The sequence below is a fragment of the Scyliorhinus torazame genome, chromosome 4 (genome assembly GCF_047496885.1).
Source record: "Scyliorhinus torazame isolate Kashiwa2021f chromosome 4, sScyTor2.1, whole genome shotgun sequence".
Taxonomy (NCBI): domain Eukaryota; kingdom Metazoa; phylum Chordata; class Chondrichthyes; order Carcharhiniformes; family Scyliorhinidae; genus Scyliorhinus; species Scyliorhinus torazame.
In genome coordinates this window covers 299,106,400-299,124,799 of record NC_092710.1, presented here as the reverse complement: position 1 = coordinate 299,124,799, position 18,400 = coordinate 299,106,400, and the positions used below count along the sequence as shown (strand labels likewise).

Sequence of the window (18,400 nt, the reverse complement as noted above, 5' to 3'; positions counted from 1 at the left end):
CTCAGGACATGTGTTGGAAAAGCAGCCAACTTTGGCTGCCTAACAAAATGGGCATGAAAAAAACATGGACCAATAATGTAGCTACAAGGCCTTTGTCCTCAGCACATTGCATTAAATGGCAGTGAAGCCTGGACAGCTTGCATCTAAGAAAAATGGCTCAATAACCTCCAACTCTAATGTCTACTACACATCCTTGGCATCATTTGGAAAGACAAAGTCACCAATGTAGCGGTTCTTTCTAGGACAAATGCTCAGCATACTACTGCTGATCAAGGAAAGATGCCTTGGGCATCTGCACAGCATGGAGGATAGCTGTATCCTCAAGGAAACACAATGGGGGAGGCAGCATGCCAAGTGTCCAGCAGGGCACCCAAAGCTTCGATTTAAGAATCCTGTCAAAAGAGACATGAAAGTCCTCGACATCAATCATGATAAGTGGGGAAACTCGAGATGATGATCAATGCAAATGGCAATACCAGCTGTGTGCAGGAACTTGCCACCCCCGTGATATGTGGCTGTATTTGCTCTAAAGCCTAGGCTTGTCAACAGCGATGATCCCACATCACCTGCAATGGACAACTTCACATGTGAGTTTGTGGCAGACTATCTTTTCAGAAGCAGATTTTTCTTCCATCAAAAGAAGTGCAGCAGACAATCGCATCTAGCCTCACCAGACGTTCTGCAGTTGCATTCCCATCAACTCTTGCAGATGGTAGGTTGCCAACTGTAAAGGCTCTTCAGTGATGATAAGATATAGGGCTATAAGTTAGTGTAAATTGTAGAATTGCCCACACATGTCTGAATTGTTTGGTGTTCACTTACTTGGCTTCAGCTGGATGGGCAATTCTAACGGAGTCATTTGGAATGTAGACAATGTTGGTGTCTTCTATTTTATAAATTGAATGGCCACCGATATCTGCAACTTTTCTTCTTTTAGTTATCAATACAATATAATATCCTTCTAAAAATCTGACAAACCCTGTGGGGGGAAAAAGGTGAATTGTTTAGTCTTCAACATAAGAGTTTTATATTGTGACAAAACAAACAATAAATGTAATAGATATATTTACTGCATCTTGGTCTAAATTTGATAGCTCAGTAGTACAGACTGTGCCATATAGGAGAAAGATCACACATTCACTATTACCTGTACCAAGGCACCAATTTTCAGCCAGGACACTAGTGCAAATAACAATAAATTAACCCCCACAATTGCTCGGATTGAAAATGAAGGGCAGCTAGGGAGTGAGTGGGGGAATAATAACAAAAGTTAATGGAAACGCACAGTATTTAAAGTAAATTTACGCATAGATTAGGAATTGGTTGGGCAGTAGGAGACAGAGCAGGGATAAGGAAACATATTAATTGGTGGGATGTGACAAGTAGACGTCTTCAGGGATCTGCACTAGGGCCTAGATTTTCACAACTTACATCAATATCTTGGATACAGAGTTGTATATTCAAGTTTGTAGATGATATTAAGTTAGGAAATACAGCAAGTTGTGCAGACAGACAAATTAAATGAATGGGGGAAAGGTAATAGCAATAGAGTTCAATGTGAGAAAGTGTAAAAGTTTCTATAGGTATGTGAAGAGAATAAGATTAGTGAAGACAAATGTAGGTCCCTTACAGTCAGAAACTCGGGAATTTATAATGGGGGATAAAGAAATGGTTGAGCAACCTTGGTTCTGTCTTCACAAATGAGGATACAAACAAGATAACAGAAATGTTGGGGAATGAAGGATTTAGTGAGAGGGAGGAACTGAATGAGATCAATATTAGTAGTGCTGTTGGGGAAATTGGGTCTGATAGTCTACATCCCAAAGATGATATGGTGTTTTATTAGGAATCTGCTGCCTCCCCTGATCGAGACACGCACCAGCTGGTTCTGGGAGGTGACTTCAATTGTGTACTGGAGCCTAAAATGGACCAGTCTAGGCCTCGGTCGCTGGCTCTCTCAGGGGTGGCGAAGGTGCTTGGGGTATTTAGGGGCAGTAACCCCACCTAACCTTTTGAACACTAAGGGGCAATTTTAGCATGGCCAATGCACCTAATCTGCACCTTTAGACTATGGGAGGAAACCAGAGCACCCGGTGGGTTACCATTGATCAGAAACTGAACTGGACGAGCCAACTTAATACTGTGGCTACCAGGGAAGCTCAACACCATCCAGGACACAGCAGTCCGCTTGATTGCTTCCCCTCACAAACATTCAAACCCTCCACCACCTTCGAACATTGGCAGCTGTGTACCCCATCTACAAGATGCACTGAACAACTCCAAGTTCCTTAGACAGCACCTTCCAAACCCCCAACCACTACCATCTAAAAGGACAAGAGCAGTAGATTCCTGGGAACCCCACCACCTGAAGATTCCCTCCAAGTCACCCTGACTTGGAAATATAGTGCCGTTCCTTCACTGCCCCTGGGGCAAAATCTTGGAACTCCCTCCCTAACAGCACAGTGGGTGTACCTACATGTCAAGGACTACAACTCACTACCACCTTCTGAAGGGCAACTAGGGATGGGCAATAATTGCAGGCCTAACCAGCGACGCCCACATCTTGCAAATGAATTTTTTTTAAAAAGAGGAAATCCACACTGACACGGGCTGAACGTACAATTTCCACAGTGACCCAAGGCTGGAATGGAACCTGGGTACCTGGTGCTGTGCTAACCACAATTCCACTGTGCTGCCCAGCCATTTATGTGTCCCCCATCATAGATTGAACCCAGGTCCCTGCTTTTGTGGGTTAAAAGGGCAAAATATTCGGCGATAGTAGTCTCGCTCTCTCTCTCACTCTTCTCCCCCCCCCCGTAACCCAGCCCCACACCTCCTCAACATTCGCCACCCCCCCCCCCCTCCCGCCAATCCCCAGCAAATAAACAATGAGATCAAATTGTCCACCTCCTTGAAGAAAGAATTTGGTAGAAGGTCGCAGTATCACATTCATTTTAACTATCTGCGCCCAACCTGTCAACGACAGAGGGAGGTTGTCCTACCTTGCCAAATTGGCATTCACCCTGCCCATTAAACTAGTAAAATTGTACCTTCGGAGCACACCCCAATCCCACGCCACCTGCACCCCAAGTACCTAAAGTGCGTTGCCGCCAGACGAAATGGCACCGCCCTCCCGCCCGGGAAACCATAAAATACTCGCTCTTGCCTAGGTTCAATTTATACCCCGTGAACGACCCAAATCTCTGGAGCAACCCCATTATATTCCCCATCAACGTGCTTGGCTCTGAAATGTACGGGGGAGGGGGGTGACACAGAGCACTCGTGAGGAAGCCGCGAATGGGAGACCCCCCTACCTATCGCCTCCTCAAACATTCCCACCAACTTCTTATAGTTTTCCACTGGGAACCCATCCAGTCCCGCCACCTTCCCTGACTGCATCCTCCCAATTGTCTCCTGCTCCCCCACCGGCCCCTCCAGCCCTACCCTGTCCTCTTCCCCAATCCGTCCAGGAACTCCCTCATCTCTTGCTCCTTTCCCGGTGCCTTCAACCTGTAGCTTCTCATAGAACTCTTCAAATCATTTATTGATCTGTTCTGGGGCCACCATTGACTTCCCCAACTTATCTCCCACCTGGATTATATCCCTCGCCGCCTCCCTCCGGAGCTGGCCAGCCTTCTACCCATGTTCATAGACTTCCCCCTCACCCTTCTCAATTGACACCGCTTTCCTTGTGGACAGTCGGTCAAACTTGTCAGAAGCTCCTTCTCTTGGCCAAAAGGGCCGGACCTGGGTTCTCCGCGTAACTCCTATCCACCTCCAGCATTTTCTCTCCTTGTCCACCTTAGCCTTAACCAAGATCAGCTGCCCCCCCCCATAAAACTGCTTTCAGAGCCCCCCAGGCCACCGACTGCGAAACTTCCATTCTGCAATTAAACCCCATATATTCCTCGATCACCATCCCAATTTTATTGCGAAAACCCCAGTCCCCCAATAGTCCCACATCCATTCTCCACCCTGGCCTCTGTTCCACCCCTTTCTCCAGAACCACATCCACCCAATGCGGCACACGATCTGAAATCAATATCGCTGAATACTTCGACCCTTTGACTCTGGCCAATGACGTCTTGCCCACCATAAAAAAGTCTATTCTCGAGTCCACCTTACCAGAGAGAAAAACGAATACTCCCGCTCCCTTTAGATGCAGGAACCACCATGGGTCCACTCCTCCCATCTCTCTCATGAGCCCAGCCAGCACCTTCGCCCTCACTGACTGGGCCATTTTCGACTTCTGCCCTATGTTCCAGTCCCCCCCCCCTCATTATTAACTCATGGGTGTCCAAATCCGGGATGGCACCCAGCACTCTCTTCGCAAACCCTGCATCATCCCAGTTGGGGCCATATACCCTCGCCAGTGCCACCAGCCTCCCTCTAATGCGGCCGTCACAATCACGTACTTATCGACTTCTGGTGGCGGCTATAAAGGAGTAAGTCGCACATTTGGCGGCTTCCGCTCTGGTCGGACTTTTGGACCTTTCCCCCCTGATTTTCGATCGGACCTGAATTGTAAAACTGATGACAGAGGCAATTGTGTACTGAATTCCCACATCGGTGCATAGAGAGAATGACTAGAAGTGCTCATAAAGGCAGAAATAGAAAGACAGAGAAGGCTTGGGCTGAAGTTGACCCAGGGGACAGCATGACGGAGGACCGGACCTCTGGTTTATCGATCGTGCGGTCAACGGAGCAGCTGATGCAAGTTATTCAGGAAGGCTTTGCTAAGCAGAAACTGGACTGCTTGGACCGATAAGAGAGTCAATTGAGCGGCTGGAGCTTAGATTGGACGCCCAAGATCGGGCGATCCAGAAGGTGCTGGCTGAGCAGGAGGAACATCAAACTCCGGTGGAGTTGGAGGTGGGATGCTGAGAGACCAGCAGAAGAAGCTCCTGAGAAGGTGGAGGACCTAGAGAACATGTCCCGCCGGCAGAACTTGAGAATCGTTGGGCTCCCGGAGGGGTCCAAAGGAGCGGACACTAGGGCATACATCGTAGACATGTTTGAGAAGCTGTTGGGGGATGGGGCATTCTCCCGGTCCTTGGAGTTGGACAGGGCTCACAGAGCAAGTGCTAGGAAGCCGCGAATGGGAGACCCCCCCCGGGCAATGGTGGTGGGATTCCACAGGTACTTGGATAAGGAGCGCATTCTACAGTGGGCCAAACAGACACGGAGCTGTTAAGTGGGACAACAGTATCCTGCGGGTTTACCAAGACCAGAGTGTGGAGGTGGCTAGGAGAAGAGCAGGCTTCAACCAGATTAGGTTGATCCTTTTTAAGAAAAAGGTGAAGTTCGGACTGTTGTATCCGGCCTGTCTCTGGGTCACGCATGAGGAACAGCACTTGTATTTCGAGTCACCCGAGGACGCGCTGGACTTTGCGAAAAGGAAAGGACTGGTGGTGGACTGAGAATATTTGAACTTTGCTGCAACGTTCTTACATTTTTTTGTGTGTTTTTCTGTTTCTTTTTTTTAAAAAAAGTTTCTAGTGTTTTGTTTTGTGGAAGCGGTTTGTAATGCCTTTTGCATTGATTTGGGACCAGCGGTAGAGCCGAGTGAGTGAAGGTTTTTATTTGCACTGTTGGGGGATGGAGGTGTGCATTTTTAGATCATAGTGTTTATTGCCTCTGCTGTTCACTTAAAAGCCCTGCATCTGGGGTCTACGCATACCTCCTATTGATCGTGAGTATCTCCTTTACCAGTCGGTCCGTCTCTGCCCTGTCCACCTTCTCCCTATGGGCCCGTATCAAGATCAGCTCCCCTCTGGCCACCGCCTTCAGTGCTTCCCAGACCACCACTGCTGAAATCTGCCCAGAGTTGTTGACCTGCAGGTAGTTCGGAATACATTTCCTCAACCGCTCGCACACCGCTTCGTCAGCCAGAAGTCCCACATCTAACCTCCAGTGCAGGGGCTGGTTACTGTTTTTACTAACCTGCAGGTCAACCCAGTGCAGAGCATGGTCTGAGATTGTGATCGCTGAGTACCCTGTGTCCACCACCCCTGCCAGTAATGCCCTACTCAAAATAAAGAAATCGATCCGGGAGTACACTTTATGCACGTGTGAATAGAAGGAGAACTCCTTCACCCTCAGCTGCCCAAATCTCCATGGATCCCCCCACCCCCACCCCCCAGCGGCATGAACCCTTTTAGTTCTTTGCCATTGCTGGCACTCTGTCAGTTTTTGAGCTTGACCGGTCCTAGCCAGGGTAATTAATTGTGTTGAAGTCCCCTCCCATGACCAACCTGTGCGAGTCCAGGTCCGGTATCTTCCCCAGCATCCTCTTTATAAACTGCACATCGTCCCAATTTGGCGCATACACTTTTACTAATACCACCTGCACCCCCTCCAGTTTCCCCACTGACCTTAATGTACCGACCTCCCACATGCTCCACGCATCCACCGGTCCGCCCCCAGGCAGCCTTCACCCCCAATCTCCTCTCTGTCCCTTAGCCCAGGCCCCTCCCTCGTCAGCAGAACATTTCTCTCCCCCTCTTCCCTCCCTCCCCGGCTAGTAACAACATTCTGTAACCCAACCCCTTTAATAAACCAAACACTGATCGATAGGAGGTATGCGGAGACCCCAGAGGCAGGGCTTTTAAGGGAACGGCGGAGGCTACAGGTGGAGTTCGGCTTGTTAACCACAGGGAGGGCGGTGGAGCAGTTGAGAAAGGCGAGGGGGGCGATCTATGAGCATGGAGAGAAGGCCAACAGAATGCTTGCACAGCAGCTTAGAAAGAGGAAGGCAGCCAGGGAGATAGGGAAAGTAAATGACGGAGATGGGAACCTGGTTGGAGATTCATCAGGGGTAAATAAGGCGTTTAGGGATTTCTACAGTAGGCTGTACAGGTCGGAACCCCCTCCGGGGCCGGAGGGGATGAGGCACTTCTTGGAGGGGCTGAATTTACCAAAGGTGGACGGGGAGCTGGTAGAAAGGCTGGGGGCCCCAATCGGGTTGGAAGAGATAGTGGAGGGTCTGAAGGCCACGCAGTCGGGTAAAGCCCCGGGGCCGGACCGGTACCCAGTGGAGTTTTATAAAAAGTTCTCTGGGATATTGGGGCCAGTGTTGATGAGGATGTTCAATGAGGCAAAGGAAAGAGGGGTGCTGCCCCCGACGATGTCACAGGCCACGATTTCGCTGATCCTGAAGCGGGACAAGAACCTGGAGCTGTGTGGGTCCTACAGGCCGATATCCCTGTTGAATGTGGATGCTAAATTGCTGGCCAAAATTTGTCCTCCATGATTGAGGATTGTGTTCCGGACGTTATTGGGGAAGTCCAGACGGGGCTTAAGGGTACACAGTTGGTGGCCAATGTAAGAAGGTTGGTAAACGTGATAATGATGCCCCCGGAAAGTAGGGAGGTGGAGATAGTGATCGCAATGGATGCAGAAAAGGCTTTTGATCGGGTAGAATGTGATTATCTGAGAGGAGGTACGGGGACGGTTTGGATTTGGGCGGGTCTTTATTGACTGGGACAGGTTGCTGTATCAGGCTCCTGTGGCAAGCGTACGGCCGAATAGGACAACATCAGACTATTTTAGACTGCACCGGGGGGAGGGGGGGCTGGCTGGCTGGGAGGGTGCAGACGGTGAAGGTGATGTTCCTCCCAAGATTCCTGTTTGCATTTCAGCGTCTCCTCATCTTTATTCTGCAATCCTTTTTTAAACGGGTCAACAAAGTGATCACTGGCTCCAGTTGGGCGGGCAAGACCCCGCGAGTAAGGAAGGTAATGTTTGAGCGGAGTCGGGGAGAGGGCGGGCTGGCGCTGCCAAATTTTAGTAACTATTACTGGGCAGCGAATATCGCCATGATCAGGAAGTGGGTGGTGGGGGAGGGGTCGGCATGGGAGCGTATGGAGGCGACTTCATGCAAAGGCACCAGTCTGGGGGCATTGGTAACTGCGCCTCTGCCGTTCCCACCGGCACGGTACTCCACCAGCCCCGTGGTGGTGGCGGCCCCGAGAGTCTGGGGGCAACGGAGGAGACATATGGGAGTATCGGTCTGGTACTCAATCTGTAATAATCACCGGTTTGCCCCGGGAAGTATGGATGGGGGGGGGGGGTTCCGGATATGGCGGAGAGCAGGGATTAAGGAGGATGGGGGATATGTTTATAGAGGGGAGCTTTCAGAGTATGAGGCCGCTGGAGGAGAGGTTTGGGTTGGCGAGGGAAAACAAATTCAGGTATCTGCAGGTGCGGGACTTCCTACATAAATGGGTATCAACCTTCCCGCTCCTACCGCTAGGGGGGATTCAGGACAGGGTAGTTTCCAGAGGGTGGGTAGGAGAAGGGAGTGTCTCTGACATTTACAAGGAACTTATGGGGTCAGAGGAGACGCAGACCGAGGAGCTAAAGCGCAAGTGGGAGGAGGAGCTGGGAGGAGAGATAGAGGATGGTCTTTGGGCGGATGCGTCAACGCATCCACAACATGTGCCAGGCTCAGCAAGCCTGATACAATTCAAGGTCATTCATCAGGCTCACATGACAGTGGCCCAGATGAGCAGATTCTTTGGGGTGGAAGACAGGTGTGCAAAATGTGCAGGAGGACCAGTGAACCATGTCCACATGTTCTGTACATGTCCAAAGCTTCGGGGATTTTGATGGGGGTTTGTCCACGGTGTTAAAAACAAGGGTGGCACTGAGTCCAGAGGTGCCGATTTTCGGGGTGTCGGAAGACACGGGAACCACGGAGGAGAAAGAGGCAGACGTTCTAGCCTTTGCTTCCCTGGTAGCCCGGAGACAGATACTATTAGCATGGAGGGACTCAAAGCCCCCGAAGCCGGAGACAAACAAACAAACAAAGAAACAAAGAAATGTACAGCACAGGAACAGGCCCTTCGGCCCTCCAAGCCCGTGCCGACCATACTGCCCGACTAAACTACAATCTTCTACACTTCCTGGGTCCGTATCCTTCTATTCCCATCCTATTCATATATTTGTCAAGATGCCCCTTAAATGTCCCTATCGTCCCTGCCTCCACTACCTCCTCCGGTAGTGAGTTCCAGGCACCCACTACCCTCTGCGTAAAAAACTTGCCTCGTACATCTACTCTAAACTTTTGCCCCTCTCACCTTAAACCTATGCCCCCTAGTAATTGACCCCTCTACCCTGGGGAAAAGCCTCTGACTATCCACTCTGTCTATGCCCCTCATAATTTTGTATACCTCTATCAGGTCGCCCCTCAACCTCCTTCGTTCCAGTGAGAACAAACCGAGTTTATTCAATCGCTCCTCATAGCTTATGCCCTCCATACCAGGCAACATTCTGGTAAATCTCTTCTGCACCCTCTCTAAAGCCTCCACATCCTTCTGGTAGTGTGGCGACCAGAATTGAACACTATACTCCAAGTGTGGCCTAACTAAGGTTCTATACAGCTGCAACATGACTTGCCAATTCTTATACTCAATGCCCCGGCCAATGAAGGCAAGCATGCCGTATGCCTTCTTGACTACCTTCTCCACCTGTGTAGCCCCTTTCAGTGATCTGTGGACCTGTACTCCTAGATCTCTTTGACTTTCAATACTCTTGAGGGTTCTACCATTCACTGTATATTCCCTACCTGCATTAGCCCTTCCAAAATGCATTACCTCACATTTGTCCAGGTTAAACTCCATCTGCCATCTCTCCGCCCAAGTCTCCAGACAATCTAAATCCTGCTGTATCCTCAGACAGTCCTCATCGCTATCCGCAATTCCACCAACCTTTGTGTCGTCTGCAAACTTACTAATCAGACCAGTTACATTTTCCTCCAAATCATTTATATATACTACAAAGAGCAAAGGTCCCAGCACTGATCCCTGTGGAACACCACTGGTCACAGCCCTCCAATTAGAAAAGCATCCCTCCATTGCTACCCTCTGCCTTCTATGGCCTAGCCAGTTCTGTATCCACCTTGCCAGTTCACCCCTGATCCCGTGTGACTTCACCTTTTGTACTAGTCTACCATGAGGGACCTTGTCAAAGGCCTTACTGAAGTCCATATAGACAACATCTACTGCCCTACCTGCATCAATCATCTTAGTGACCTCCTCGAAAAACTCTATCAAGTTAGTGAGACACGACCTCCCCTTCACAAAACCGTGCTGCCTCTCACTAATACGTCCATTTGCTTCCAAATGGGAGTAGATCCTGTCTCGAAGAATTCTCTCCAGTAATTTCCCTACCACTGAAGTAAGGCTCACCGGCCTGTAGTTCCCGGGATTATCCCTGCCACCCTTCTTAAACAGAGGAACAACATTGGCTATTCTCCAGTCCTCCGGGACATCCCCTGAAGACAGCGAGGATCCAAAGATTTCTGTCAAGGCCTCAGCAATTTCCTCTCCAGCCTCCTTCAGTATTCTGGGGTAGATCCCATCCGGCCCTGGGGACTTATCTACCTTAATATTTTTTAAGACACCCAACACCTCGTCTTTTTGGATCACAATGTGACCCAGGCTATCTACACCCCCTTCTCCAGACTCAACATCTACCAATTCCTTCTCTTTGGTGAATACTGATGCAAAGTATTCATTTAGTACCTCGCCCATTTCCTCTGGCTCCACACATAGATTCCCTTGCCTATCCTTCAGTGGGCCAACCCTTTCCCTGGCTACCCTCTTGCTTTTTATGTAAGTGTAAAAAGCCTTGGGATTTTCCTTAACCCTATTTGCCAATGACTTTTCATGACCCCTTCTAGCCCTCCTGACTCCCTGCTTAAGTTCCTTCCTACTTTCCTTATATGCCACACAGGCTTCGTCTGTTCCCAGCCTTTTAGCCCTGACAAATGCCTCCTTTTTCTTTTTGACGAGGCCTACAATATCATTCGTCATCCAAGGTTCCCGAAAATTGCCGTATTTGTCTTTCTTCCTCACAGGAACATGCCTGTCCTGTATTCCTATCAACTGACACTTGAAAGCCTCCCACATGTCAGATGTTGATTTGCCCTCAAACATCCGCCCCCAATCTATGCTCTTCAGTTCCCGCCTAATATTGTTATAATTAGCCTTCCCCCAATTTAGCACATTCATCCTCGGACCACTCTTATCCTTGTCCACCAGTACTTTAAAACTTACTGAATTGTGGTCACTGTTACCGAAATGCTCCCCTACTGAAACATCTACCACCTGGCCGGGCTCATTCCCCAATACCAGGTCCAGTACCGCCTCTTCCCTAGTTGGACTGTTTACATATTGTTTTAAGAAGCCCTCCTGGATGCTCCTTACAAACTCTGCCCCGTCTAAGCCTCTGGCACTAAGTGAGTCCCAGTCAATATTGGGGAAGTTGAAGTCTCCCATCACCACAACCCTGTTGTTTTTACTCTTTTCCAAAATCTGTCTACCTATCTGCTCCTCTATCTCCCGCTGGCTGTTGGGAGGCCTGTAGTATACCCCCAACATTGTGACTGCACCCTTCTTATTCCTGATCTCTACCCATATAGCCTCACTGCCCTCTGAGGTGTCCTCTCGCTGTATAGCTGTGATACTCTCCTGAACAAGTAGCGCAACTCCGCCTCCCCTTTTACATCCCCCTCTATCCCGCCTGAAACATCTAAATCCTGGAACGTTTAGCTGCCAATCCTGCCCTTCCCTCAACCAGGTCTCTGTAATGGCAACAACATCATAGTTCCAAGTAGTAATCCAAGCTCTAAGTTCATCTGCCTTACCCGTAATGCTCCTTGCATTAAAACATATGCACTTCAGGCCACCAGACCCGCTGTGTTCAGCAACTTCTCCCCGTCTGCTCTGCCTCAGAGCCACACTGTCCATATTCCCTAGTTCTCCCTCAACGCTCTCACCTTCTGACCTATTGCTCCCGTGCCCACCCCCCTGCCATACTAGTTTAAACCCTCCCGTGTGACACTAGCAAATCTCGCGGCCAGGATATTTATGCCTCTCCGGTTTAGATGCAACCCGTCCATCTTATACAGGTCACACCTGCCCCGGAAGAGCTCCCAGTGGTCCAGATAACAGAAACCCTCCCTCCTACACCAGCTGTTTAGCCACGTGTTTGTCTGCTCTATCTTCCTATTTCTAGCCTCACTGGCACGTGGCACAGGGAGTAATCCCGAGATTACAACCCTCGAGGTCCTGTCTTTTAACTTTCTGCCTAGCTCCCTGAACTCCTGCTGCAGGACCTCATGCCTCTTCCTGCCTATGTCGTTAGTACCAATATGTACAACGACCTCTACCTGTTTGCCCTCCCCCTTCAGGATTCCCTCTACCCGTTCGGAGACATCCTGGACCCTGGCACCAGGGAGGCAACATACCATCCTGGAGTCTCTTTCACGTCCACAGAAGCGCCTATCTGTTCCCCTGACTATAGAGTCCCCTATAACTATTACTCTTCTGCGCTTTGACCCTCCCTTCTGAACATCAGAGCCAGCCGTGGTGCCACTGCTCTGGCTGCTGCTGTTTTCCCCTGATAGGCTATCCCCCCCGACAGTATCCAAAGGGGTATATCTGTTCGAGAGGGGGACAACCACAGGGGATTCATGCACTGACTGCCTGCCCTTTCTGGTGGTCACCCATTTCTCTGCCTGCACCTTGGGTGTGACCACACTTACATAACTGCGATCTATGACGCTTTCCGCCACCTGCATGCTCCTAAGTGCATCCAATTGCTGCTCCAACCGAACCATGCGGTCTGTGAGGAGCTGCAGTTGGGTGCACTTTCTGCAGATGAAGCCATCCAGGACGCTGGAAGCCTCCCGGACCTGCCACATCTCACAGTCAGAGCACAGCACCCCTCTAACTGACATTGCGTCAATTAATTAAAATTAAAATTTGTCTTTTTTTTTTATAAATACTTTTTTTTTTTTAAATTACAAAGTTACTGTCAACTATCTGTTTCCTAGCACTAGATTTCTAATAGAAATGCGATAGCTAACTATAATATCCTCCGATCTCTGGCTTAGATAATAACTTAATTATAATTTAGAGGATATGTTTAATTAGTTCCCAAATAGTCAAAAAAATTAGGTTAGAATCCCAACCAGCCACTCAGGTCACAGCTTTTCTGTCCCCCCCGACACACACAATTTGAAAAAAGGTATAAAAGTAAAAATCACTTGCTTACCTTCTGAGATGTTCTCAGGTTCTCTCGCTGACAGAGACTGCTCCTCCACCTCCAATCCTTGGCCTGCACAATGCTAATAATATATAATATAATATGGCACTTACCTTACACCAATGGGTCTTATTATTAGGTTAGAGGAGGAGGGTGGGTGGGAGACACTACACGTGTAGTGTCTCGGGTTTCCTCTCCACCAGAATTTATTGGGGGGGGGGGGGGGGGGGGGGGGACTTGCCAGAGGTCGAACTTCCGGTTCCCGCCGAAATCCAATGGGCTGCTCCTGTAAAGGTAAGAGCTTTTAAACTAACTACTCACCTCCCAGAAGGCCCCTGCGCACCACTGCCGCCGAAATCCAAAGGGCTGCTCCTGTAAAGGTAAGGTTTTTAAACTCACTACTCACCTCCAAGAAGGCCCCTGCGCACCGCTGCCGCCGAAATCCAAAGGGCTGCTCCTGTAAAGGTAAGGTTTTTAAACTCACTACTCACCTCCAAGAAGGCCCCTGCGCACCGCTGCCGCCGAAATCCAATGGGCTGCTCCTGTAAAGGTAAGAGCTTTTAAACTAACTACTCACCTCCCAGAAGGCCCCTGCGCACCGCTGCCGCCGAAATCCAAAGGGCTGCTCCTGTAAAGGTAAGGTTTTTAAACTCACTACTCACCTCCAAGAAGGCCCCTGCGCACCGCTGCCGCCGAAATCCAATGGGCTGCTCCTGTAAAGGTAAGAGCTTTTAAACTAACTACTCACCTCCCAGAAGGCCCCTGCGCACCGCTGCCGCCGAAATCCAAAGGGCTGCTCCTGTAAAGGTAAGGTTTTTAAACTCACTACTCACCTCCAAGAAGGCCCCTGCGCACCGCTGCCGCCGAAATCCAAAGGGCTGCTCCTGTAAAGGTAAGGTTTTTAAACTCACTACTCACCTCCAAGAAGGCCCCTGCGCACCGCTGCCGCCGAAATCCAATGGGCTGCTCCTGTAAAGGTAAGAGCTTTTAAACTAACTACTCACCTCCCAGAAGGCCCCTGCGCACCGCTGCCGCCGAAATCCAAAGGGCTGCTCCTGTAAAGGTAAGGTTTTTAAACTCACTACTCACCTCCAAGAAGGCCCCTGCGCACCGCTGCCGCCGAAATCCAATGGGCTGCTCCTGTAAAGGTAAGAGCTTTTAAACTAACTACTCACCTCCCAGAAGGCCCCTGCGCACCGCTGCCGCCGAAATCCAAAGGGCTGCTCCTGTAAAGGTAAGGTTTTTAAACTCACTACTCACCTCCAAGAAGGCCCCTGCGCACCGCTGCCGCCGAAATCCAATGGGCTGCTCCTGTAAAGGTAAGAGCTTTTAAACTAACTACTCACCTCCCAGAAGGCCCCTGCGCACCGCTGCCGCCGAAATCCAAAGGGCTGCTCCTGTAAAGGTAAGAGCTTTTAAACTAACTACTCACCTCCCAGAAGGCCCCTGCGCACCGCTGCCGCCGAAATCCAAAGGGCTGCTCCTGTAAAGGTAAGGTTTTTAAACTCACTACTCACCTCCAAGAAGGCCCCTGCGCACCGCTGCCGCCGAAATCCAGACCTGGCTATCAGACATGGCTAGCTTTCTCGGTTTGGAGAAAATCAATTTCGCCTTGAGAGGGTCACTGTTAGGGTTCGCCCGGAGGTGGCAACCGTTGGTCGACTTCTTCGCAGAAAATTAATTAAAATTAAGTTAGCAGAAAGGGGGGGGGGGGTTAGTTTAGCTTAGAGTAGGGGGTTAATAAAGGTGGGACCTGTAAGGAAGGGAGACGGCTTTTGCACTATGTTTATAGTTTCATGTACATTGTTGACTTTGTTGTTTAATGTTTATTAAAAAAAAGCAATCACGTACCTATCCCCCTGGCTTGCCACCACTTTCTCCATCTGAAACCTCACCCTCTTACCCACCAGTACCGTTACCACCACCCCCCCCCCCCCAAGCCCTGCTATTGAATCCCGAATGGAAAACCTGACTCACCTAACCCTTCCTAAGCCTTCACCCTCAGATGAGTCTCCTGCAGCAGCACCACGTCCCCTTTAGACTCTTTAAATTTGCATATATCCTCGACCTCTTCACTAGTTCCCCTTAACCCCCTCATGTTCCATGTTACTATTCTGATCTGGGATCTCTCACACCACCCCCCCCCCACCTTCCTATCCACCATCCCCGAATGCTGCCTACTGGGCCTGAACCGCTCTGTCCCTTGGTTTCCGTCTAAGCCCCCCCACCCCTCCCAGAATCCTCCCATCCACTTCCTCATGAAAATACCTCTCCGAGTATCGATCCCATCCCCCTAAATTTCACCCCCCCCCCAGGCCAATCAAAACCTGTTCGATCAGGTTCCAACGACTGCAGCCCCTCCCCCCACCACACTTCCATTCACAAGCCAGCCCTCGCTTGTTAGTGTGGAGGCTCCTGCTCTGGTGCCCCCCCGCAACGACCCAGTCCCTGAAAACAAAGACAATTAAACAAAACCAGTGCTAAAAACCACACCCAACTCCGGACCTTCTCCTTGATATGGAATTTGTGGAAGTAAATTATGACCGTCCTTGGCGGCTCGGGCCTGAGTGACTGATGAGCCCTGTCCAGTTCATACTGGGAAGGTTCCTCCCCCTTCTCCAACATCTTCTGGGGCCCTCCGCCCCCTCAGGCAAGTCCATAATTCTGAAATTCTGTTGCCTCGATCCGTTCTCCTGGTCCTCCACCTTGGCTCGGATCTTTGTTGGCCTCCACACCCTCCGCAGTTCCTCACCCATCGAGGTGATCTGGTCACAACATTGCGACAGAGGTTCCTCCACCCTTTCAACATCTCTCCTTGCTCCCGTACCTCGGCCGATGTCTTTAACGTTGCCGCCTTCACCGGAGCCATTGCCTCCTCTACCAGCTCTTTCAGCGCAGCCATCATCCCCTTACGCATCACCTCCATGTGTTTGGCGAAGTACCTCTCAAACTGTCCAGCCATTACCTTGGTCGTAGCCTCCATCATCTTTCCTGCTGCCAGGCTGATCTGTTCACTCGACGATGAACTTTCGCTCGCCACCTTCTTCCCAGCAGCTTTTTTCTGGGTCTTTGTCATTTCCTTCCTTCCGTCTCCCTGCACCAGCTTATCCAAAAACTGCCCCTGGATCCGGGCATTATTTAAAAACCACAGTCTCGAGCAGGAGCCACCCAACGTGCTACTTCCACCTACATTCCGCCACCGGAAGTCCACCTAAACTTGTTTTCTATGTTTCTATGATGCAGGAAACATGAAAGGGAAATCCGAATACTTCTTTAATGATGAGAAACTGCAGAAGATTAAAAGAGATCGCGTGTCCATGTGCACACATCACTACAAGCTACTGGATAGGTACAAACCTGCTAATAGAACATTGGTATTTATGTAAAAGGAAAAAAAAATAAAAGGGAGGATTTTTCTGCTTCCGTTGTACAGACTCTGGAGCAGTTTTGTACACCACATTTCAGTAAGGAATTACTGGTCTCAGAGTAGGTGCCGTACAAGGGCTTAAGGGTTAAATTATGAAGACTGATTACACAAACTTGGCTTGTATTTGCCCCTGAATGTAAGTTGAAGAGTCAACTAATAGATGCTTAAAGTTACAAAATGATTTGCTTGAGTAGAAGAATCTAGAATAAGAGGGCACAATTTAAAATTTAAGTGAAATCAGGAGACACTATTACACAAAGTCGAGAAAATCTGATTTCTTCCCTCACTGCCTGCTGCCACCGCATTTCTTCATCCTTCTTGTTATGGGCCAGGGTTTAGAGAACCCCAAAGTGTATCATGGAGTTCACCTGACCCACAACTTTTAACAGATTGTGGTATGGGGAGAACACGACCCACTCCACATGTGTGGTACAGCAGAAATGGAAAAGTATTTTTAAAGCAAAACAATGTTTATTCTATGAACTCAAGTTAACCTTTTTAAAACATAGTGAACATCTTAGCAACCATTAATTCAAATACAACCCCCAAAGAATACAACACTAAGTAATCCTTAATAACTTCCCAAACAACATCCAGAAGACAAAAGAAACACCTTTTAACAGAAGCACATTAGGTTTACATTCACTGATAACATTTATAATTCTGAATTCACCAAACGATCAAGAGATAGTCTTTTCATGGCAGAGAGATCAACAGTGCACCTGCTCTGTCTGGCTTCAGCTCCAACACTGAAAACAAAACTAGAACACACCCTGCAGCAAATAGCCTAAAACAAAAGTAAAAAGCTGACAGACAGCCCAGCTCCACCCACACTGACATCACTGATAAATACCCATTTGTTAAAAGGTACAATTCTGAAGCACCCATGCACCAATATCCTGAGTCATCCAGGGTTCCCTCCTTCTACGAGCCTTAGCCTTCACTCGAAGAGGAACGTGCTCACCTTGAACCCTAGTTAACAACTTTTTGAAAAATTCCCACTTACCAGCTGTCCCCTTGCCTGCAAATAAGCAGCCCCAATTAACTTTTGAAAGTTCCCGCCTAATACCCTTGAAATTGGCCTTGCCCCAATTTAAAATCTGAACTTTTGGGCCAGAACTATCATTCTCCATAGCTATCTTAAAACTAATGGAATTATGGTCACTGGTCCCAAAGTGATCCCTCACTAACACTTCCATCATCTGCCCTTCCTTATTCCCCAAGGCGAGGTCATGTTTCACCCCCTCCCTGGTCAGGCCATCCACATAATGAATGAGGAATTCTTCCTGAATATACTCGACAAATTTCTCTCCATCCAAACCCCTAGTGCTATGGCTGTCGGTCCCAGTTAATGTTGGGAAAATTAAAGTCCCCAACTATTCCCACCCTATTTTTTCAGCAGCTATCTGCAATCTCTTTTCATATTTGCTCCTCAATATCCCGCTGACTATTTGGGGGCCTACAGTACAGTCCTATCAAAGTGATCTCACCCTTTTTATTTTTCAGTTCTACCCATATAGACTCAGTAGGCGAACCCTCGGATATGTCCTCTCTCTGTACTGCCATGATACTGTCCCTAATCAAAAACGCAACTACCCCTCCTCTCTTACCTCCTGTTCTATCTTTCCTATAGCATCTGTACCCCGGAAAATTGAGCTGCCAGCCCTGCCCCTCCTTTCGCAAAGTTTCAGTCATAACTATAATATCCCAGTCCCATGTACCTATCCATGCCTAGTGTTCATCTGCCTTGCCCGTTAGGCCTCTTGCATTGAAATAAACGCAGTTCAATCTGTTTCTCTGTCTTCCACTTTTCTCCTTACTGATTTTTGTTTCTATCTTCTCTTTACTGCCCTCCGACTTCCTGCATTGGTTCCCACCCCCCTGCCACATCAGTTTAAACCCTCCCCAACAGCGCTAGCA

The 18,400-nt window shown here is 49.1% G+C and overlaps 1 protein-coding gene across 3 annotated transcripts in view; it reads right to left on the bottom strand.

Moving 5' to 3' along the window:
* The window catches only part of fig4a (FIG4 phosphoinositide 5-phosphatase a), a 234,962-nt gene that overhangs the window by 189,907 nt on the left and 26,655 nt on the right, over positions 1-18,400 (bottom strand). For all 3 annotated transcript variants that reach the window (XM_072499995.1, XM_072499997.1, XM_072499996.1), the window contains exon 5: positions 823-979. In XM_072499995.1, coding sequence (XP_072356096.1) covers positions 823-979 — 157 coding nt within the window. The remainder of the gene's footprint in view (positions 1-822; positions 980-18,400) is intronic.